The sequence below is a fragment of the Styela clava genome, chromosome 13 (genome assembly GCF_964204865.1).
Source record: "Styela clava chromosome 13, kaStyClav1.hap1.2, whole genome shotgun sequence".
NCBI lineage: Eukaryota > Metazoa > Chordata > Ascidiacea > Stolidobranchia > Styelidae > Styela > Styela clava.
The window spans coordinates 4323533-4347310 of record NC_135262.1 but is presented as its reverse complement, the minus strand read 5'-3'; the positions used below and the strand labels follow the sequence as shown (position 1 = coordinate 4347310).

The following is a 23778-nucleotide window of genomic DNA, read 5'->3' as shown; positions in this document are numbered from 1 at the left end:
TTCAATAGACCCATATATTTTATGACCCCTTCTCCTTTTTACAGTTGTTCTTTCAACATTGTCCTTCTCATAATCCGGTTTGTGAATGGTTGATAAAAAATAAAAAGCCTCATTGTCCATCCAGGAATGAGCCAATAAATTCCCTGCTGCTCGCCAATCACTTTCACCCATTTTACAAGTCTGTTCCATAATAAGATTCTTCGGAAATCCCACACAGTCACTGTTAAATGTGCCGCAAGCATATATTCCTTTCGACAAAAGATATTCAAACACCTCTGGACTTGTAAAAAAATTGTCCAAATATAGATTGTGGTTAAGCCCTTCGAAAGGACGCATCAAATATTCAACAACTCGCAAGGATAAACCGCTTTCTAGATTGACAGTTGGATCTTTCCCTGTATAGAACTGTATCCTAGATATGTAACCTGTCGATGAATCTGCTACAACCCAGAGCTTGATACCTTTACGTGCTTTCTCACTATTGTTGCGTCTTCGAAAACCAATTTTCCCCTTGAAAGGGATGAAGGTTCCACCTATATGAATGTTTTTTCCCGGGGTGTAGCAGGTTTGAAAGCGAGATAGAAGAAGTGTTAGAAGGCCTCTAATCTTAAACAACTTGTCGTCTTGAGGATCATCTACTGTGAGTGCCAACGATTCGTCACAAAAATGAAGATGCTCAAAAATTTTCAGGAACCTGCTTCTTGGCATTATTTTATTAAAACAGGGTACATCAAATATCCAATTTTTTTTCTGCCAGTACATCTCTGCATTTGGAAGACGAATAATTCCCATGAGAATGGTAAGTCCCAAAAAAGCTCGCATTTCATTAACATCAATAAACTTCCATGATTTTTCGTCCACATTAGTAGCAACAAATTCTTGTTTGATAGAAACAAATGAATTTTTCAATGATTGTGGGGTTATAAGAGACGCAGTTTTTTCACCCTGTAGTTTTCTTACAGCGTTGAGGTTAGTCATATCGATAATGAATCGAATAACCTCAGAATCAAAAAATTGTATAAAACAGTCTAGAGGAGTCAATATTTTAGTTTTCGCTTTTCGGTTATGGATCTTCTTCTGTTCAACAAATGGCTGGATATTTCTTCCAGAAAAAGATTTTTTCCACTTGTATTTTGTCTCTGATTTATGACTATGTCGTGCTTTCTTGGGGCTGTGGAATGGTACAACTGCCAACCCATTCTGATGTGGACGCTTACATGTAGTACTGTAGTATGCCGCAAAGTTCTCGTTGATTTGTTGGTAGTCTCTTCTTCATTAGATGACTCTTTAAAAACAAAGTTTAGGATAGTTATCTTTACTCTTGCTACAGCATCCTTGCATTATATGCATACGATTCCACCAGCGCAAAATTAGTTAGTCTTGCAGACGCTATATCATTACTGCATTAGCGAAAGTTTCGAAAAATTACATCCAGACTGTAACAAAAGTAACATTGACTAACCTCCATATTCTTCCTCTTCAGATTCTGTCTCTGATTCTTCTGCCGATGAGAAGGTTTCATCTTCAGCTTCACAGTCACTGTCAGGAAGATATTCATTGTCTTCAACTTGCCATAAAAGGTTCTCCTTTTCAAAAATCTCCCCAACATTCATCATATACAGATATACGAGTTTCCTTGGCTTAACTTAAATTATTAAGTTTGCTATAATACTTCAAGTGCAATGGTAAATGATTTATTTAGCTCTCAGGTGGGAGTAAGCATGTTAAATGTACTAACACTCGCATACTCCTGTACTCGATTCTGCGATTGGAGTTCGAACACCTGACTGCCTGAGGTGTAGACGTAGACCCCCCATGCATAAATATGTCAAGTTCACAGAAATGTAAATTTCAATTTGATCATGCAGGACATTCCTATAGTGGTGGTAGTAAAAGTCATATTGGGGATGGCAAAATAGCAAGCCTGCACGTGCAGAACTAGACTACTATAACCTGAAAGCTCTACCACCTTGCTGCCTTGATACCGTACCGGTACAGTAACTTCTAAATATCTAGATGTCAACGGATGAATAAAAAACATTTTTTAATCAAAAGCAAACAACCTAAGCATTCCGAGCTGACCGACAAACGACAGGTTCACAAACCTTGCAGCCATAAAAGCGGCAATGCTACCAAACCAAGACAGCGTGCACCACACGAAACAGATCAAAACAAACTAAAAAGGCGCCAAACAAACAGAGCGAAACGGAGAAAACAGCGCGAAACAGAGCTAAGCGGAGGAAAAGACCTTTCACGACTTTCTCTTATCGAAACGACATTTGACAAAGTCCAGACAATATTATTTTACTGAACTGGTAAAACTGAATTGTAAACAAATTAACCGAAACGGCAAGGACACCACATCGCTGACAGAGCTAAAAATGGGAACTAAAGATGGTTATCAAACAGCGACAACCCAGTTTATATTATCTAATTAGGTTTTTTGAAAACGAGGGTTTCAATTTCGTATTACAGTAGCCTACTATCATTTACTGCGTTTACGTGTACGCGATAATCGTTTTATCAAAAACTTTCCTAAACTTTTAACAATAGCAGGTACATATTATAAAATCATAGCTCCTTCATCCCGAATGCAACATACGAGTTCTTTGTAGCAAATAATACAAAATGCAAAATACAATCGACTTTTAAGACAAGTAAACAAAAGATTGACACTGCGACTACAATGCGCCCGAAGAAAGATTACATATATGAGCGATGTAATTAAAACGCTAACAAGTCGTAACCAACGACCAGTACAAATAAACTAGAGTAAGTCCATATGCTTCCGAAAACAAACAATACAGTAAAACTAATCCCATACCCGACTTGGGATGGTAACCGGACGAGAGGCCGTGGTTCGCCATATGAATAAGCCGTCTTATCGACTTTCCTCTCCCCCGGGATAAATATGTAAATCCTGTCCTTCCGAAAACTGTCTAACTAATCCCATACCCGACATGAAATGGTAACCGGACAAGAGGCCGTGGTTCGCCATATGATTAGGTCGCCTTTCCTCTTCCTTGGTATAAATATGTAAATCCTATCCCAAGGTCCTTTGTCGTGGGTTTTGAACAATTTCTTAACGATGTCGGATAGATTAAAAATATTGGTTCATAGGCAGTTCACTCGCTTATTTTCCCAGTAATAGAATAATGTTCTAGACCGCTAGAATTTCGGCGACCGTTCAGCACTTCTCGCTACCTGATACTGCTTTATTGCCTTGAAGTTTTTTTTTATACAGAATATAACTCAGCAGTTGATGAATATATATCGCGTGATTATAAAGTCAAAAAGGTATTTCAATAATCAATTTTATTTTGGTTGCTCTGGCATGCAACAAACGGACAAACAAAATGTAGAAAAACGCGAGCATAACTCGCGATAAAGTTAAAAATGAACTCAAATTGCACGCGACCAACCCCAAAAACATGTCAAAATAAACACACAAGATGTAAAATAACTTTTAAATCGATTTAAGATACGAATACAATAAATAAAATAAGGAAAGTGAATCACATTTTACAAATTTAACAGCCAGCCACAGAAGCATGCATCTGTAGACCACACTCTCTCCGGTCTACAGGTCTGTCGAGTCTAAACTTTAAACATCGATGCACAACATCGTTTGAGCTCCCCAGGTTTTCGACCAGAAACCGTCAATTATGCGGATGATGTTGGATTGCAAGAGATAGAAAGGTCGCTTCAAGTGCGAGCATTTGAGAAGGCTGGCGTGGATTGCATTCTTCACGCAACTACCCTCGGTTGTACTATCTTTCTTTTACATTCACTTCATACAGACGCTTATACACGGATCTTGGTCAATCCTAGACGATAATTCACGAAAACTTAGTCCGGTTTTGCAGCAAATTTCATCTGTACTGAATTCCCCAGTGCAGTAGCGATGGAACTCCTAAAACAAAGATATTGGATATATTTAAATAATCTTGCACCATATACCAGTTTCCCACCATGCAGTTCACTCACAGTTTAGAAACCAGTTGGAATGTGAGAGTGTCCGAGAAGATTGTGGCTATCCGGTCAAATTAGTTATTTTATTGTCCTGATGGATCAAATTTACGTAATTGAGAGAGAGATCGATATATTAAAGAGAAACTAACATTGAATCGTTCGCTGCTCATCGCTGTATAAGCGGGGCGGAATACGACGAGTGTCTCTACGAAAATGTATACATGTCTTCTTGTGATCAACTTTTATCGCGCGATAGCTCATTTATGATCACTCGTATTATTTTGTTGAGTAATTTCTCCAAACTGTCAGTTCAGTGTTTCAATATTAAAAGTTTCGATTTCGTGCAATTGTAAAGTGTCATAACAGAATACGGGAGTAAATTAGACGCAGGGGAATCGGAACTTGTGCTCTGTTCAACTCAACACGCGCCACACATCATACCAGACCAAGCGTAAAATGCGAATCTCTACTTCCCTTTCGCTCAAAGACTATGTTTAATCGAAGGATGTTACAGAGTTGACAACTAATCATCTTACTAAAATGTTATTTTCAGGTTTATGTTGTGACCACAGTATTTCTGCAATGAAATCGTTTTTAAACACCCAAACATGTTCCATGCTTACCCGAGTGCTAGCAATCGCGGCGAACTCATGGTGTTGCTTTAATATATTTTCTATTTTACTACATAGAAATTTTAGTTGTGTTAAGGATGTCCAAATATATACACAGATAACACATAATAAACGTAACGGCACATAACAAACTTAGAAATATGCCCAGACATCTTGCACGTAATAGCAACCTGATGCGAAAAGACAAGCGCTTATATTCTCTTCAATATCTCGCGTTTAGTTTCACTTCGCAAGACCAGTCTGGACTTGTCTGAAAGATGACGTAACGTGCTTTTCAGCAAACAATATATTTTTTGCGACTACAGCGCTCATAGTTACAAAATTTATTTGGAAAAAATTTGGAATTTCTCCCTCATCCTCGCCATAGGATGAGAATGAAACGCACTACGTAGTACGCCAAAACAAGCTGTTCAAGTAAAAAATTTCAACATAAAGAATAAGGGCTCGCACATTCCAAATTTTCAAGATTAAAATTTGGTTTTCAGGGGCTGGAGTACCAACTAATCTTTTCAAATTGGAGTCAGCCGCCAGGGTTTAAGGCAGGGGTTCCCAACCGCTACACTCATCCGGCCCGCAAACATCCCTCTGATTCTAATTTTGGCCCGTGGTCAATAAAGTCTGGGAACCACTGGTTTAAGGTCCAAAGCTGAAATGGTAAGTTTACAAACAAGATAATCAACCTACCTCTTCAATACACTCGGATTTGCTGGTTTTCACAGGATAAACGTGGATTCTTCGAATTAATTTGTTAATGAGTCCAAACTGAATTAATTTTCTGAAAATTGTGATGTTTGACTTATTAGAAACTGCTAGATAATATATCCAAAAACCAAGGATGTTGAGTTGAGGTTTATTGTTTATTTGTGGAGATCAAATGAGCACAGAAACTGTGTGCTTGAGCTATGCAAATATAAAGTATATAAAATTTTCAGACGCTAACAATTTTAATTGTGATTATTACAATTTATTCAGAATAAAGGGGGAAGATTATTCATCAAGTCGAAAAAAATACAAAAATGGTTTGTTAATTTCTTTTTTGTCTTTTTATAATACGATGCTGCAAGAGCTGACATTAGCCAAATCTGCTAGAGCTGACATGTGCAAACTATGGCCCGCGAGCCAAATCTGGCCTGTTCGTTACTTCAATCTGGCTCGACTGATGCTGCCACAACCAAACTGAAACCAATTTTAATGTTTAGCTGAAAATAGCTCAAGAAATTTGTTCAGATTGCGATTAAATTTAGTTTTGGCATGAGGATTATTGTTTCACTTTTTATTTTTTGTAACACTGTAATTATTGTTTAAAAATATAACTTTTTATGTCACACCTACATGGCTCGCCAGTCTATATGAGCAAAATTTTTGGAGTCAGAGTCCTAATTTCTCACAACCTGGAGTTGAGAGTTTTGCCAGGCCCAACAGCTTTAGTTAACCACAATAGCTCATTATTCATCTTCCCCTAAATCAGTGGTTCTCATACTTTTTTTCTCTCGTGGCCCACTTTCGTTGTACAAAAATATTAGGTGGCCCATTAAGTGCCCTTGAATTAACATGTGCAAGCGAAAAACTACAAGAAAAACAAGAAATTCATTTCGCAAGAATGGGTACGTCTGTTTTAATAGGAATGAAAATTACCATTTAGTAGCGAAAAAGAACATTATCATTCATTTCTAATACAACAAATTCAACTAATTTATCAACAAGTCAATCAATTTTTAATAGATTTGTAACCTGAAAATGTTTATGTGGCTTAGCAGCGGGTTATGGAGTGTCCTAAATAAATAATGAAAATATAAAGAATTTGGTTCCATTACATTTGAACCCACGTACATTGTAACCCACGACAATGGCACCTGCATACTATTGCACCTATGGAGTTTTTTTTTTTGTTTTACGGATATTTGAACTCATACCAACCCTAACCCATGGGTTTTAGCACCTGCACATAGATTGAACCCGTGAATGTACACATGGGTTCAAATCTACGTGGGTTCAAATGTACAGTCACCAAAGAATTTACTTCATATTGAACTTACTGTTCATTAACTTTATTCAATTCCTTCTGATGTCGACTACATAAGTTATCAACAGTTACACCGGGAGTTAAACCACAATAAATCGCAAGAATATCATTCAGTGTTGGTTTTGGATGTCCAGGTCTAGATACATATTGAATACATTCAGTCTGAAGAGCTTTATCAGACATCAACCTGAAAATTTTTGGTGAAATGTTTATTTGTGAATAAAAGTACATTCTAAAGTTGACATGGGAAAACTGTGGCCAACGGGCCAAATCCGGCCCGCTGAGTAATTCATTCTGGCCCGCCTGGTGCTGCCACAACCGAAGAAAAGTCATATTTTGCAGTTTAAGCTAAAAAATATCTCAAGAAATTCGCCGAGATTGCGACTACATTTAGTTTTGGCACGAGGCTTATTGTTTTCACCTTTGCTTTGTAACACTGTAAATATTGTTCATGAAATGTAACATTTTACGTCACGCATACATGGCACCCCAGTCTAGGTCGTGAAATTTTTTTGGCCCGTAATCTAAAAACCTTGCCCACCCCTGCTCTGAGTTGTTCGCTTCGCACAAGCTAGCTGTTAGGCCACTGTAACGAATTGGCATTGCTTGTACGTACCAGATTAAACAAAATTAAAAACTCATTCAGCAGGTCGCACGGCACACTATTCAAAATTGACATTTCTCCGCGAGCTACACAAATTTTCCTTGTGGCTCGCAAGTTGCACCCCCCTGGGTTAGGTAACCACATACCCAACTTGGAACCGAATCCGACCATGGTTTATCAAATGATTAAGTGGTATTTTTATCACCTTATCACTGACCTGGAATAAAAATGACAAAACTGCCAATAATTGGCTCCAAAATTATGTGTACCAATATAATACCAATTTTGTTCACCCACTTTATATCAAGTTGTGTAAAGGGACGAAAGGCTATGGGCAGGGGGTATATTCACTTGGCTAACACAGACAGTCCCCAAACGCTTAATAGAACTAAAATAGGGAAAATCGGAATAAAATTATGGCCTAACCTGGTACATACACTACGGGAATACCCAATAATTAGTAAGTTTTAACAAAAATACATAAAAGAAAAATTTTCATCATCAAACCTCGACAAATTTGATGTTGTCACATAAGTATTCGAATATTGAAATATAGAAATCAATTCGACAATTCTGTAAAATGCAAGATCCCTGATGCAAGTTCTTGTCAACCTTGGATCAACATCAGCTAAATATGCGATCTTCTGAACATGACGAAATCCATCAATGAATGGAAGAATCTGAAAAAAAGGAAAGCGATGATGGTACGTCCTCGTGCAATCAGTATCAGAAAAAAAAAAGAATATGGGTTGGTGATTTAATTTAATTATGAATGCAAATGTTCAAACAGTTTGGCAATCTAATTTTCAGCCCTGAAAATACAGATATATTCTTCATTTCTGATAAATGTCCCAATTTTATAGTAAATTCATAGAATGTGCTAAATTTATTGTCAAATGATTATTCTATCAAGAACTCATTGAAAATATGGGAAAATGGGAACTAAAATAAGGAAAATCGGTAAAAAATTATGGCCTAACCTGGTAAACACACTATAGAAGTACCCAATTTTCAACCATGAAATATTCAAAGCTCACATCCATGAGCATTTCTTACCTTCCTTGTAAGCCAAATTACAAAACCATGTTTAATTATTAACTCACGAGTGGAGATTGGAAACCTTATAAAATATAAAAAAAATACGGTACTCCTGAAGTATGCACACCAAAATGTCGCGTAACCTGAACTCTAACCTGGTACACAACCTGAGTTCAGGTTGTGCGCCATCTTGGTGCGCATACTTCAGGAGGTCCCACTAACTATGGAATATTCAAAATTCACATTAACTACAATCTTACCCTTTCTGTGGTCAAATCCCATCCTCCTGGCATGAATTCATCTATCGATACCATCAGTATCGGCACATCATGATCTTTTACTACAGGAGGAAGGGTTGTGGGGGGAAATACTTTTAAAAATAAAGTTGTGTTATCATTAACCCTTGTGCAGCAACTTCCTTTTGTATTTAGTTCTTCAAGCATATCGCGCAGAATATCTAGAAAAATGTAGGAATGTAATCTGTAATGGTAATAAACCTCAAAGGTGATTGTTTTACAATCAAACCAATAGAGTACAGCAGTGAGGAAACCTTTTGTCACTCGCGGGCCAAAATTAAGGTTGCAAGTCATTGACGGGTCGCACATATTTTTAGAAAGTTGAAAATTTCGAACGGATGGTACTTTTTATAATAAAAATCAAGCACTGATACATCTCTCGAATAGAATATAGATTTATTTCCTCATTGCATCTCATAAAATCCCATTTGAATATTTTCAGCGCCATTGAACCCTTTGCACTTAGAATTAACTTTTCCGCGTTTTGTTGCCATTTGCCTAATTATAATTAAATTATATGCTCATTAAACGAGTAATTGTGAATTATATAATTGTTGGGTTATAATATAATTAAGTCTAAAGAATATATTCGTCAAAACGGATGTTTTGTTACTATAATTTAGTGAAGCGTCGCGGGCCGGATTATAGTGCTCCGCGGGAAAGAAACAGGAGCAGGCTATTTTGCATTATTATGCACACACATTTCGCTCCAAAATATGAGATCTGCTTCATACGACTGTAAAATGAGTGTTTGTATCGTGAATGTAATATTAATTTGGCTATTTTTGGGACATTTCATAAATGTACTTTAAACGAGGGTTTGGATATAGATCTACGGATACAATATTTTAAAATAACCAGAATCTATGTTTATGCAAAACCTACCAAATTCTTACACCCTGAAAGAATGAGACTTATTTTTTTGTTTAAAATCAAGATATATACTTAACATAACAATAACATAACTAGCTGTATTGTCTGCACAGGGCCAAATATATTTTTGAGTACTCCCGTAGTATGTGCACCATGTTAGGGTTAGGCCATAATTTTATTCCGATTTTCTTTATTTTAATTCTATTACAAGTCAGGGATTGTCTGTGTTAGCCAAGTGAATATACCCCCTGCCCACAAGTTTCAGTCACTTTATATAACTTGGATGTAAAATAGGCAAACAAAATTAGTCACCTCCATATTGGTACACATACTTCTGGAGCGCCCATTTTTCAGTTTATTTATGAAAAAGACTTAAAATGCGATGGTTTTTATTTCTTATTGGCAGTTAAATTGAGCAGAAGTCCTAAATTTCTTTCAAACCAGATTTACAGTTAAGGGTTGTTTCTTACTTGGAATCATTTCTCTAGTCTCTTCATTAGAAACGAAGCCATTCTCCTTCTCAAGTTCTGACATATATTTTGAGAGTTGTTTGATCATTGGAATACAAGGAGAACTCTTATGTTTACTATCGAGCACCAGACCAAAGTTAAAGATGAAATTATTTCTTGGATAATGAGATCCCTCGATACATACTGGACATCCAATCACTTTCTTTTTCCCTACATTCCTAAATACAGTATTAATTATAGACAAATGATATTTACTGCGTGTTATAGTCACATTTTTAATAATGCTGCATGATAGCTAAAGAGAAGCAAACACAGCTACCTTCATTTCAGAATAGCCCTATGAAAATACATAGTTAGGACGTTTTTTGTCTGAAAAAAGTTTCTTCTCACTCCAGAGATTCAAAATGCAGGTCTAAGTCAAGGGTCTGAATTGACAAAATCTTAACTCACTACAGCTTACAAATGTGAGAAACTATTTTAACTACTATTTTAACCAATAAAAATTTGGACTCCCAACTCTCTCAAAGTCCCAAATACTGAATCCAGATTCCAAATAGTACACCCTTTCAAATCAGACTCTGATTGAATACCACCAATTATAGTAAACCACAATTCTCTACGATAGTCAGAATCTAGGAATAGCTTGGTCATAGTGTATTGCAGAAAATTTGATTAAACAAAAATATTTTAATCCCATTTACAGCTCAGAACAAGCTGAAGCAGGGTTGTGCAACCTGTGGCCTGCAAGCCAATTGAGGCCCACCGGGAAAAATTGTGCGGCCTGCGGAGACATGCCAATTTTGGATTGTGTGCGGCCCGGGAAACGCAGTTTTAATTTAGTTTTATCTGGTATGAGCGAGTAACCCCAATACCTTAGAGTTGCAAAGCCTATACCCGAGACCAATTTTTACGACGTTACAATGCCCTAACAGCTAGCTAGCTTTTTGTGCATGCAACTACATTAAAGCCTATGTTAAATAAAGGTGCGGGCCACGTTTTCTTCCAGTTATTTGAATGTGGTCTTCATGTAATAAAGATTGCACACCCCTGGGCTTGAGATATTCTTCCCTGTTATTTGACCAAATTTTGTGTGTATTTCATTCATTTCAAGGAAAATAAATTACAAAATATACCAACACAGTTGTCAATTTCTCTTGTAATTCTGGTTTAGGAATGATATAATTCGTAACTTCTTCAAATAATCCTTCTTGTTGGTTAAAATATCCATCAGGATACTGAAATTAAAATATCATATCAAATGATTTATTGCAAAGAAGGAAATCAAGTCATAACAATAGGAAGGACAACATCACTGATCAGAAAACTATATTCCAGAGCTAATGATAGTTAGACCAATATTAGATGTAGTAGATGTTTTACAATCATGAAAATTTGTTCAAGTTATCAGATTTTTGAAAAACAAGAGACGAAACTTGAACTTATACAACAATTTTACTTCTACATTCAATATTCCCTTTTTTTATATTATTGTACAGAACACATTAAAAATACTGAGACATATTTCAACCTTATAATATTCAGTCATGGACAATGTTCAAGAAACAACAAAACAATGCTTAAATATGAAAAACACAATCTCTAACCACTAAAAATTCCAAAGCAATTGGTCCAGGAGTTGAAGAAAAAAACGATTTTTCCATAACCATAAGAAGAAAAATACCAAGAAGAACAATAACAACATAATATTCACAAAACGATTTATAGGTCCACTCCATTGTTAAATACCTGATAAGTTATCTTGGGTCCTTGCAAATGATGAAATTCACTGAAGAACATACATTCAATAGGATGTTTCGCAATGTAAGACTGCAATGAATCGTTCATATTGCTGCATTCAATGACCTTCATGGGTCAGCGAATACAGTTAATTAAACTATCAATTAATCTACATTGAAAGAATTCAATTAATAATAGTTTAACATATAACAGATTATCACAAAAACAATTTTTGATGAAGATTTCGATTCCCATGGTAACGAATCCCCCAAAAAAACTGTTTTGATGAGTTGAGTGATTCAACAATATGTAAAAATAAACGAAAATGAGAAATGAATGATGATAATTTTAATAATGCTTGAATAGATCAAAAACGTTTTTGAAGCAATGGCCTATGTTTACAAGGAGGCCTGGATTATTGGAAAACAAAACTCAAAATTTTTCAATAAAAAACTTTGATATTTGGCCCATACACGTCAAAACCAAATCAATGTTAGAAGAAAACACTCGTTCATATTACAAGTACCGTAATCGTTGTTTTATAATAACTTAATCAAATTTTCATTACTACCGCTTATAATATAAGAATATAATCAACATGTATAGCATATTTGCTAATGACAATCAAGATAGGTTTTTTATATTTATCCTGAGCAAGGCTGATGAAATGGCTTAATCCTATGGTAGACTGTTTCTTGTCCGGTTGTATGTCCAGGACAAGTATGGGTATAGATAACTTTGTAATTGTCTCAGGTCTATGCAATTAATTTGAGAATGAAAAGCATCTACTGAATGATAATTTGAATAGCCTACTATTTTTATCTGCACCAAGAATGTGAGGAATAAATAACTTGGAGATAAGAAAAAAAGGTAGAAATGATTGTACAATATTTGAAGATCCATTTTGCAATACTTGGTTTACCAAGCTGATAGAATTTCTATATAAACCCTGAGATTGAAAATAAGATGAATCATTCCATAGCAAACCACAGTCCAGTATTAACTAGAAACCAAGTCAGGCGCACTTAATCAGGTAAATGCTGCCTTGTTACTGGAGTATTCGGACGGGACTAAAGCCATGGATTTTTGTTGTAAATGGAGCTGGCAGAAAGTTTTGCAACTCCATTTCATGCCCATCCTTTTTTTTTCAATTTATAATTTTCTAATTCATTAAAATAATGAAAAAATTCCCTATCCCATCTCTAAGGTCAAGTGCTAAAAATGTAGTTACAGTAATGTTTAGATATAATTCCTACAAACTACACAAATGCATTTAATAATGCTTTTATTAGAAGGTATTCCATGAATGAACATAATTATGAAAGCCTCAAAATACAATAATAACACTACAAAAGTATTTTCTTAAGAGACGAAACATTAGTTTGGTATGATATATATTTTAAAACTTTAATAACTAATCAATCTTCTGAATAAACATTATTCAATATTCCTCCATTCATAAAAACTTGGGATCTGGAGTAAACTGAATAATTGCTGAAGAAAAACAGCTTAAAAATCAAAATTGGACTACGTACATCAAAAACAATTTACCAAGTAGTTTGAAAATAGACCACATTATATCACGATTTCAAAGCAAAACCAGAAAAATACATTGGACTATACGTAAACTGACATCTAATTTAACCATTTCGTAGTGATTTCCCTGATTATATGATATAAGTCAGTTTAACATTTGTTGGAAATCAGTAAATAAAATAATTCAAGTACCGGTATGCCATAATTCCCACAAGCGCTAAAATCAAAAACACACTTTTTATTAAAATTCTGGAATAATTTATCGTCTATATGTAACTGCGAAAAGTTGACCTCACAAATATATTCCATGCATAAAAAACATTTGGCTATCACAATCTATATACAAGCAGTTTAGTTAACAAAAGAAAACACGATTTATATACCAGTTCATGCAGTTTATGTATCATGATTTTGTCACAAAACACAATATTATTGGCACCCAGAATTTAATATTATTTTCAACTAATGCTTGAAACAGCCTTTCGGCTTGATTTTAGTCTGGCAGGAACAGCATACATTGGACTAAGTAAACTTAAAAACATATCTGAAAAACAAACGCTCAGATACGGAAAGGTTGTCAAATACCATAAATTAGATTGGAGCTTCTGTGGGCTCTATAAGAATTTCATTTACACCTACATGATCTGGCTGAGTAAGGGCATATAAGACAGCCCTTCCAATGTCTTCAGGGTCAAGGATTTTACTTGCTGAACCCATTGTATTGTATTGCACTTGGGCATCCAGATCTCTCGTATAATTCCCAATTTCAGTCGCAACGTCACCGGGTTGAATACAAGTTACTCTGACCCCCTTGTCTTTTACTTCTTGCCTTAAAGATTGAGAAAGTCCTTCTACAAAAAATTTTGTTGCGGAGTATACCGCTAAACCAGGAAACCCTCTCCTGCCTGCATCTGATGATGTGTTAACAATATGACCTTTCCCCCTTTCTACCATTCCAGGTAGAACACACCCAATACCGTTAGTTACGCCACGACAATTAATATTAATCATTTTATCCCAATCATCCATCATTGCATTGTGCATGTGCGTGTAAAACATGCATCCAGCATTGTTTATTAAAATATCAATCGGGCCCATAAGTTCCTCAATAGTTTTCACAACTTCAGAAAATTGAGCCCGATCCGTTACGTCCAATTCATATTGGTGTACAATACCACCTTCAGAGTCAATTTTTTCACAGACTTCAGCAAGTTTATCTTGTCTTCGTGCGCCAACACATACGTGTGCACCCGCTCTTGCAACAGCTTCCGCAATAGCCTTCCCGATTCCACTTGATGCACCAGCGACTAAGATTACTTTGCCTTGCAAACTTCCTTCGAATGCGCTTAATTCACTCATGTTCGTATCGTTCTCGGAATATGGTTCTGGTACTTGTATTTCAACTTGCAAATTTGGTAAGTTCGATATTGATTCGCTGTTTAAATTGTCAGATTTAATCAAAGATTCACTTGAGGAATTTTTATATTTTGAACCAAGATTTTGCATAAATCCACTTCTCATAAAGGATGGGGAATTACTGATACCCTCCCAATCATAGACAAGAGTGGCGTCTTTTTTACTTTTGCTAGATTTCTTTTTTGTGTTGTTTGATTCCTCACTGTTTTCCAGTGATAACCTCTGTAAAACGAAACATTTCATTGTTTAAACTTTATACCATTGACATTTTATGAATTTCAAACAAACATAATGGATTCAAAGATATTCAATACTGTATTGAACAGATGTTTTGATAATTAATTTTAATTGTCTTTAATTCCAAACAAAACTCTGCGTGAGAAACCACTACTATGCGAAGAACTCTTATATTTGAAAAGCCGTAACTCCAGTTTGGCATTATCCATCCAAATTCATTACTAATTTTTTTTGAAGCGGTGAGCATGAGATTTGAACACAAGATTTTCAATCTACGATGCCAACACAATTAATTCAAACTCTTTGACCACTAGTCCAGCATATCCACTCAATCTAATTAAAAGGAAACAATAGTGAATCGCATCAATCTAGAGCATATGAAATAATTGGATAATAGAAGCAAAATCTGACCCCAAAAACATGTTTAATAAATTCCGCATCATTGAAAATTACGTTAAAAGATTCAAACATCTGGGTAAATAGATATTGAATAGGCTACAAACTTATTGTAACTAAAACTGTTTTTACAATATCCATTATCAAGATATCTTTATTCTTACTAAAGTAAGACCTTTTAGAATCTCAATTTCTAAGTTATTTTTACTTTATTAAGCTTCACAAAAGACTTTCAAATTTGATTTTCTGCAAATGAAAACTTCTGCCTTGCTGCAGTGCAGGCTACAAACAGACTGAATGAAAAGGAAACTCAAAGAGAAGATTTTATGATCAATTCTCAATCAATGACTGGTGAGTGTCAACATGTCACCTCATGCATTTCCTGATGCAAGTCACTTGTAACTGTCACATAAAACATGCAAAAATATCAAAACATTTACTTGAACATCATATCGTTATAATTAATTGTTGCCATCTTTGAGGGGAACACACAATAAATAATAAGATATAAGTCGAAATGCGAATGTATTATATGGACATTTCAGAGAACATGATTTACCAAAACGCAATGATATCTATTAGTAATTAATCAAGCCAACTGATTGAATAAACAATTTTTGCCGTATATTTTTTAATGGTAATGATTCTAACGGTATGAAACTTTTTGTTAGATTTGGCCTTGTGGAAACCACTATCAAAAGAGTAGAGAGCAATAAATTGTGAACAATATTCAACCAGATAACTGGCATAAAGCCAATAAACTTATTCTATGAATGACTGCTTCTCCAGACCATTTGAAAAATTCACATCTAGATTTTTCATTCAAGCAAGAGAATTAGGACCAATGTGGACTTTACTCTAAAAAAAGAATTAAAATGTTTTGCGATGATGATACAGCAATGGTACAAAGCATTGAATACTTTATCAACAAAACTCCTTAATTCTTCCGTGAATTTGAAAATAAATTGTCGAAAGAGAAACAAACCTGAGATTGTCTAACTCTTCTTCTCACTTTTCTCATAGCAGATCGTACTTTCTCTTCTCCTTTCTCAGCAATAATTGGTTCTTCAATAACAAATTTTCTCATTGCTTTCGCCACAGGTTCCCCAGATTCTAAAACTTTCATTTTCAGTCTAAAATGAATTGATGAGCAACCAATTAGACATTAAGCTATTTTCAGAAGTACAAAGATGTTTTTTTTAAAGTATATCTCAGATCTCTATCCCATAATTCCAACATAATTAGAAAAATGTACAGCGAATACAAAGCCAATGCAAAATTCCTCCACAAGATTGACAAAACTTTGTTCTGGAGCGGAATTTCTCAACTATTGGGAAACGGTTTAAATCAGAGGTTCTCAACCTTTTTCAGTTCGGGGACCGTAAAATTTCAAAAAAAATTTCGCGGACTGGCGGACCTTCAAAATTAACCAAAAATGTCATGAACACAAAACATAATCAAAAGAATGCGATTACGACAAAAGTAGGCGGTGCAAAAGAAGACAATCCAATTCAATGAGAAATTTGCTGCTGTCTTTTTGATATTATACGTGTTGAACGTAGTTCTAATGAAGTTTGTGCAAGGCAAAGTAGAGCGTTGACTTCCACACGATTTCGTTAGCTTTGCGGGTTTCATTGCGCCGTTTGAAAGAATTTTGGCGCAGACTAGGCACATAGGAAGCGGTACTTTTTCGCTGCTGGGAGCAATAGTGAAACCTAGCTCCAAATAGTTATTATAGTGCTCAATAAAATATCCCTCTCGATTTTTGCTCGTTTACGCATGATCCATGTCAATTTTGCTGCAACATGAAAGGTCGTTTCGGGGTATGTTATAAAGTTGAAGTAGCAGTCTCTTCCTGTAAACACCACTAAATTGGTTTTCACCGCTGGGTTTCTTTTGAAACGTGAAACATGTTTCCCCGAAATTGAGACATACCATGGAAAAAAGACCTAGCCTGAATTTTAAGCAATATTTTAATAAAAGCCCCCCCCCCTTATTAAAATGGGATCTAGTCAATAACGCAAACTTTTTTTTGACCTAGTCGATATCAAGAAATCTCTCCTACACGTCGCAGTTGTTTTGAATAAAAACGTGATATTTATAAGTAAATGGATATCTGTTTTCATACTTTATATATATATATACGAAATTATCGTAATTCTTTACTTTTGAATTTTGTTTTTATTAAATAAAAATATAAGACATCCCCCGAAAACAAGCCCCAGTGTTATTTTTTCAGAAAAATATTGAAATATAACCCAGTCTTATTTTCAGGCAAACACGGAATGTGCTATCAAACTCCTCCGTTATTACGCTAGTCGCCGTTATGAGGTCATAGACTTAACGAACATCAAGTAGTTCAGGGCTTGAAATTGGCAAAGGACATCTCACCAAGTTTGGTTGTTCGAGTCTAACACAGGCATGGGTAAACTACGGCCCGCGGGCCGAATCGGCCTGTTGGGTTATTCAATCTGGCCCGCCTGTTGGTGTTACAACCAAACTAAATCCAAATTTTGCTGTTTCAGCAAAAAATAGCTCAAGGAATTTGTTGGGATTGCGATAAAATTTAGTTTTGGCATGGGGCTTATCGTTTTCTACTTTTGCTTTTGTAGCATTGCAAATATTGTCCATAAATGTAATTTTCACATTTTACTTCATACTTCCATGGTCCGCCAGTCTAGATGGGCAAAATTGTTGGCCCCGGTCTGAAAATCTTGCCCACTACTGGTCCAACAGTTAGACTGCGGTACTACGAATCAATAATTAGAAGAAAAAAAAAAACTAACGGACATGCCGTCAACACTCTGTATTTTGCAATTTGCTTATAATATATTAATATTGGAAAATATTTGGCGGACTGGCAGCAAGGTTGCCGCGGACCGGCACCAGTCCGCGGACCGGCGGTTAAGAACCAGTGATTTAAATAAAGAGAAAACTTATATATTTTCTTATATAATTAGGAACATAAAATATTAACCTGCTGACGGCTAGTCTCTCTTCTATCTTATGTAAAAGTTGATCATGGCAGTGATTTTCAAGTGCTCGTGTTATGGTTGGTGTAGCCGCTCCATCCTCGCTGACATGAATTTTTGCCTTGCATTTATATTTTGCTTCAGAAACACAATTCCAATAAGATTTATGTTTTATAACTTTTTGTTTTCGGTACAGATATCCATTCAAAACTATTTGTCGTTTTCCCCAGGCCGACATTACATAAACGCCATCTTGAGACAAAGAATCCTCTGGTTTGTCCTGCTCCGTCACCGACATAGCTATACTGATTTATATAACTTAACCTGATATGCATATTGAAACAGATTTAAAGGTTGATAAAATTGTTTCTCAATCAAGAAATATTTGTGAATATTTTGGCAATTGGCATTATAGAAATCTTCTTTCTAATTACCATAAGTATAATAATTTTTTAACTCCCTCAGTAGTATGGATAATACACAGGACAGAAATTCAAAAAGGTTACCAAAACTTCAAACAGTCAAATAAGGTTTAACATTTCAAATATGAGTCACATGACTCACATCTACATAACATAGTAATTAGAATAGGATTTACATATTTATCCCAGGGGAGAGAAAAACCGATAAGATTACTATAGAAAGTAGGGCCCGACCGATATATCGGCCTTGTTTTTCACAAATTTTGAACTATCGGTATCGGCTAATTTTACCGATAGTTATCGGCTAATCACGTGACTGCCAAAGTGTCAAAATTGCGCCGGGAAAGCAGTTTTATCGCTTGTTTAATTCGAGAGCGGTTCTGCGTGAAACTCTTTTTCTTCACTATTTCTATTTCTCTCTTATCAAAAGCGGTTTCACGGACGATTGCGACACGGGATTTCACACTTTGCAAGCAAGTTTGCAGCGTGGTGGCTCACAAATCGAAGCAATAGAACACGTGAACGGCTTATTTGTGTCAAATAATATACGCTAGATAGAGAATTTTCGCGTAGTTTACACGGCGCTTGATTTCCCTTGCGCTTTAGTCGTTGAAGGTATTGTTTAACTTCTTGTATTGGTATGTTATAGATGGCTGGTTCTAGCGGTAAGAGCAAAGTATGGGAATACTTTGTATGCCACAGTGATGGTGTACTTTGTAAAAAATGCTCATCATTGTTAAGTCAAGGTTCCGCCGATTCCAAAAAGAAAAACACCAGTAATTTGTGGAGTCATCTCAGATCGAAACACAAGAGCAAGTATGATGAGATTTCGCAGACGCAGTTAACGCGAAAAAGGCCAGCTGAAGCTTCCCAGTTTAATCGGCAACCTTCATGGGAACACATAATGGATAAATTTAATAAATGGCATGGAAATGACGCAAGAACGAAATCACTTGATAAAATAATAATGGAGATGATAGCCACTGACAACAGGCCATTTGCAATAGTGCAAGATGATGGATTCCGCAGGCTAATAGAAACCATTGAACCTCGCTACGCCCTAAAGACTGAGAAGTATTTCAGAACAGAAATGCTGCCACAAATATATGAACTTGTGAGCCAGAAAATAATGACTCTTCTCGTGACAGAAAATGCTGGCGTTGAAAATCGCTATTCTTAAAAAAACTTAGTGATGCACAAATTTGCATTTTTTTATAATCATTGCATGAGTTTCAACATTTATTTCTTTTGCAAGAAAAACACAGAATTCTCAGAGTGTTGTTTGTTACTTGTAGCAATTTTTTTATGTGAAGAAACATCGTTATCGGCTTATCGGCCTAGTTTTGGAAAACTAGCAGTATCGGTATCGGTTCAAAAAGGCAGTATCGGTCGGGCCCTAATAGAAAGCCACAGCCACATTTTAAGTAGGCCTATCTACGGTACTGCAGATTGCGCTCGACGCGTTATAATTAATTGTGCGGCTTTCCCTTCAACCGGTACCGTTATGCATAGAAAGTACCGTATGGGCGTATAGGTTTTTACTTTTTTTGATGGAGGATCCTTATGTGGTGAGATGTTCAGCTGACTTATACCGTGTGATTGAGCGTATAAATATGTACCTATACCAAAACACTGACTATCTAAACAATATTGGTACAACTTCATCACTGAATATCGGCACATACCAGTACGGTAGTAAAATTGCTGTATTTCATCCCCCAGGCCCCCAGTGCCTGAAACAAACAATTAGTACTTCTCAAAAATTCGATAATTGAACTATACCGCTCCAAGTGGCCATGTAGATTATTGCATGTGCCTTGTTCAGTCGGCATTCCAGCAAAGATGAATTTCTGATGTGAATCATTTGTACGAACCACTGTAGTTTAATAGGAAGATATTCTATCAAAAAAAAAAAATTCATATGAATGATTGAATTACAAAAAAAATATCTATTTTATTGAAGACATCTGTGATTCTAAACAGAAAAATGCAATGTTTCCAATTATTTTTCATCATTATTGCTTTTCTGAGATTTTTATAATGACATGCAATCGTATATAAAAATTTTATTATGTATACCCCGAGCATGGAATGAAAATTTATTTTAAAAAACCCCAGGCCAATCCACATCTTAGTCAAATCGAGAATATTAAAAGCATCGATAAAACTTCCCTACTCGGCGGCGTGGCGCATCGTGCTAAGCGTCCTCTGATCACCCTGCGTGGGTTCGCAGGTTCGAATCGAATGGTTATGTGCGAGAGGTTTGCCGTGGTTCACTATATGTTTAAGCCGTATTATATATAGTTGGTGGGTATTTGTCTGTTTGTTTGTTTTCTGCGCCTTTATCGCGCTTGGGGACGATTGGATATGCATTGGCGGCCTCAAAATATTTCGGCGTCTCTATTGATGAGGGGTTGGAAACACTCGCAAATGCGCAAGCTATTTTAGACAATTTGCTCGATCAACCTAGGTTATCATTCTACAACACTTACCTTATTGCTAGCCTGAACGAAAAAGTAAATGCTCTGAGAAACACACATTGAAATAAATAATCCTTCCGCATATATTTAACCTCTGCGTTCAAGACCGAGCTAAAGAACAACATATTTATCCCATAATGGTTGAGGATGAATGGATTTCACTATCAAGCATTACAGCCCTTACCATACTGTGTATAAATTGAAATGGCAAGATTCGTATAAGAAAGAAGCGAACAAAAATTGCATCACATTATATTTTAGGTTTATGGAGCCTACTATTATTATAAATATAGTGCTGCTTTGTAAAATGATCAATGGCGGTGAGGTATTGGATATCCATGAAATGCCTGAATGATATTTAAAACAATTACGATCCTCAGAAATCATGGAGATCCTAAAATAAAGAAAGTGGCAACTATGTTTTTTAAATTTTTTATTGATGAGCGCCATATCTGCAATGGACAACGTTTTTCTGGATCCAACAAAAACCTGAAGTTCAGCGCGAATTTCGACAAGTTATGATAGGAATGATATCGAACTTTAGGTGTGTGTGTGTACCAAGATGACGCACAGCCTGAACCCTAACCTGGTACACATACTATGTTCAGGTTGTGCGCCATCTTGGTTCACATACTACGGGAGCTCCTGATATTGAACGTAAGGTTTGTGTAAATGATGATGAATGAATGACCACCATAGCTAACCAACCGAGGTCAAAAAGTGAATGGAGTCGACTTCGATTTTGATATATGTAGGTCGGGGTAAATCGGACACCCGGGGTATGATGGTCAGTCGGAATAAAATCCTCCTAATAGAGACACCTCGCGCTTTTTAATCGCTCAAAACGCATCGCGTGAAGGGGGCCATCATGCGAACAACGACAGAACCAAGATTTTACATTTCAGGCTCGACAACTTACAAAGCGGTGCTTTTTGGGGTAGGAGTGTTTCTGATGGGACAGAAAACGTCAAATTATAGAGTCCCATGGTGGCGAAGATTAATTTTAGCCAAAAAAGTTTGCGAACTCGGTTCTATTTTGTTTATTCGTTGAAAGTAGTTACATTAGATCGGATAAATTCTTCAGCAGACTTCCGGTACTCATTTTTGGGTTGGTAGGGTCACTTAACAGGTAGGGTGGATTTTGGATGGGGAAGGTGGAAGAATTTTTTTCAATATAGTCTGTTGGGAATGTCAATGGGCCGTCGTCATCGAAACTTGTAAATAATTATTTTTTGGTACTAAGTACCCTTTTACACCAAAGATCAAAAGCACACTCATCGCCATATTTATACTGGGTCTCCTAGAAGTTAGGTCAGGCGTAAAATTTCATCTTACCCCGTCCAATTTTTTTTTTTCATATGCGTATAAAATACGCCCAAGGTTATGCCAAGAAATTACAAAATAAATACTTCTAGAGGTAGTCCGTGTAAAGAAGATATAAAAATTGCAGTTGAAAAAGTGCAAACTAAATTTCTAATTTCTGGTTTTTCTAAAACTGTTCAAACTCACTTGAAAATTGCCCTGTAATTTCCTTTATGGGGTAAGACGGACATACTTTTTAATATGCAAGAAAAGTGATATGTATGAAAAAAATTGAAGAGACATAATCCTGGGGCATCTGGGCGCTGACCGAAGTCTTATGACCGAAATCTTAGACTCCATCAAGTTTATTTTGGTGTGTGTCCGTCTTGCCCACAAAGTGTCTAACTTACCCCGATATTTTTTTAACTGAAAATCGGGCGTAAATTTCGATTCGTTGCTATGGCAACAATGTGCAAATGTGGCAAGATAGCTGGAGGGTGGATGCATAAATCAAACGTAGAACGAATGCAGCTGCGAAAGCTGCTTGAAGAGTTATTCAAAATAACTTATTAGTGGGTCCGACTTCCTCCGACCCCGCGGGACTTCGACCCTGGGCCAATTTTTTTTTTTTTTCTTAAAAGTTTTATATATATGGATATTTAGTGTAAATTGTGCACGAACGATAATGATAAAATGAATTATTATCTTGATTTATATCTTGACTATTTTACAGAATGCTTTGCAAAATTCAATAAAATATTATTGCTAAATATATATAATTAAACTGCTGCGCATGGTTTCCTCTGGAATATGGTTTCATTGGGGTTCAGTTCCATCCAAAAAAAAATTTAATACCACTGGTCAAATGCAACCATCCTATACCTCATCATATAGCTCATATACCATTGAAAAAGTTCTTCTATAATTGACCATAGAGCCAGTTTTTTATATGTGTTTATTTTGAGAGTACGGGTGCCAATGTATGGGTTCAAATGTGCTGTCACCGTTCCATTCTATTGCTTGCTACTTCATATTACTAACAAATGTGTGACTATCACATTTTCCATACATGATTTAAACGCTTCGTTATTCTCAATCTTTATTTTAATCATTACACGATAGATAACACTATTTTAACACAAAACACGTTCCAGAAGAAATCCAGCAGATGCTAATCTAGCTATCAAATAGGAGCTCCCGAAGGAAGTGTACCAAGATGGCGCACAACCTGAACATAGTATGTTTACCAGGTTATGGTTCAGGCTGTGCGCCATCTTTGTACACATACTTCGGGAGCGCCGTCAAATAAACGTGATCTTCATTAACCTGAATTAATAGGCGTTTACTCGTTTGCCACTGCTCGACGTAGAAC

At 36.0% G+C, this 23778-nt stretch overlaps 3 protein-coding genes across 4 annotated transcripts; 1 reads left to right on the top strand and 2 right to left on the bottom strand.

Annotated features, from left to right (window-relative positions):
* Positions 1-3300: 3300 nt before the first annotated feature.
* LOC120332528 (GATOR1 complex protein NPRL2-like) lies at positions 3301-11795 on the bottom strand. Of its 2 annotated transcripts, XM_039399795.2 has the most exons (8): positions 11655-11795; positions 11046-11143; positions 9909-10126; positions 8530-8726; positions 7739-7911; positions 6641-6814; positions 5289-5379; positions 3301-3913 (listed from the first exon to the last, which is right to left on the bottom strand). In XM_039399795.2, exons 1-8 carry the CDS (start codon positions 11775-11777, stop codon positions 3788-3790), a joined length of 1200 nt encoding a protein of 399 aa, XP_039255729.2. In that variant the 5' UTR covers positions 11778-11795; the 3' UTR covers positions 3301-3787. The 2 variants fall into 2 exon arrangements, with proteins under 2 accessions (XP_039255729.2, XP_039255730.2); XM_039399796.2 differs by lacking the exon at positions 5289-5379.
* An 18-nt stretch (positions 11796-11813) lies between these two features.
* LOC120332525 (uncharacterized) lies at positions 11814-18550 on the bottom strand. Its single transcript, XM_039399792.2, has 3 exons — positions 18208-18550; positions 16216-16363; positions 11814-14819 (listed from the first exon to the last, which is right to left on the bottom strand). The coding sequence occupies exons 1-3, from the start codon at positions 18498-18500 to the stop codon at positions 13773-13775; spliced, it is 1488 nt and encodes a 495-aa protein (XP_039255726.2). The 5' UTR covers positions 18501-18550; the 3' UTR covers positions 11814-13772.
* A 723-nt stretch (positions 18551-19273) lies between these two features.
* On the top strand, positions 19274-19804 carry LOC144431357 (zinc finger BED domain-containing protein 4-like). The gene has a single exon (XM_078119391.1). The coding sequence runs from the start codon at positions 19274-19276 to the stop codon at positions 19802-19804; it is 531 nt and encodes a 176-aa protein (XP_077975517.1).
* The last annotated feature ends 3974 nt before the right edge of the window (positions 19805-23778 follow it).

Bases quoted from the DNA above. Each gene is read 5' to 3' on its own strand.
- LOC120332525 (XM_039399792.2), bottom strand. From the start codon at position 18,500: ATGTCGGTGACGGAGCAGGACAAACCAGAGGATTCTTTGTCTCAAGAT. The intron at 16,364-18,207 runs GTTAATATTTTA...AATTCATTTTAG, and splicing joins GAGAGACTAGCCGTCAGCAG to ACTGAAAATGAAAGTTTTAG. The intron at 14,820-16,215 runs GTTTGTTTCTCT...TTCGTTTTACAG, and splicing joins GAAGAGTTAGACAATCTCAG to AGGTTATCACTGGAAAACAG.
- LOC120332528 (XM_039399795.2), bottom strand. From the start codon at position 11,777: ATGAAGGTCATTGAATGCAGCAATATGAACGATTCATTGCAGTCTTAC. The intron at 11,144-11,654 runs GTATTTAACAAT...TTTTAATTTCAG, and splicing joins GACCCAAGATAACTTATCAG to TATCCTGATGGATATTTTAA. The intron at 10,127-11,045 runs GTTGGTATATTT...TACTGTATTTAG, and splicing joins CAAGAGAAATTGACAACTGT to GAATGTAGGGAAAAAGAAAG.
- LOC144431357 (XM_078119391.1), top strand. From the start codon at position 19,274: ATGGCTGGTTCTAGCGGTAAGAGCAAAGTATGGGAATACTTTGTATGC.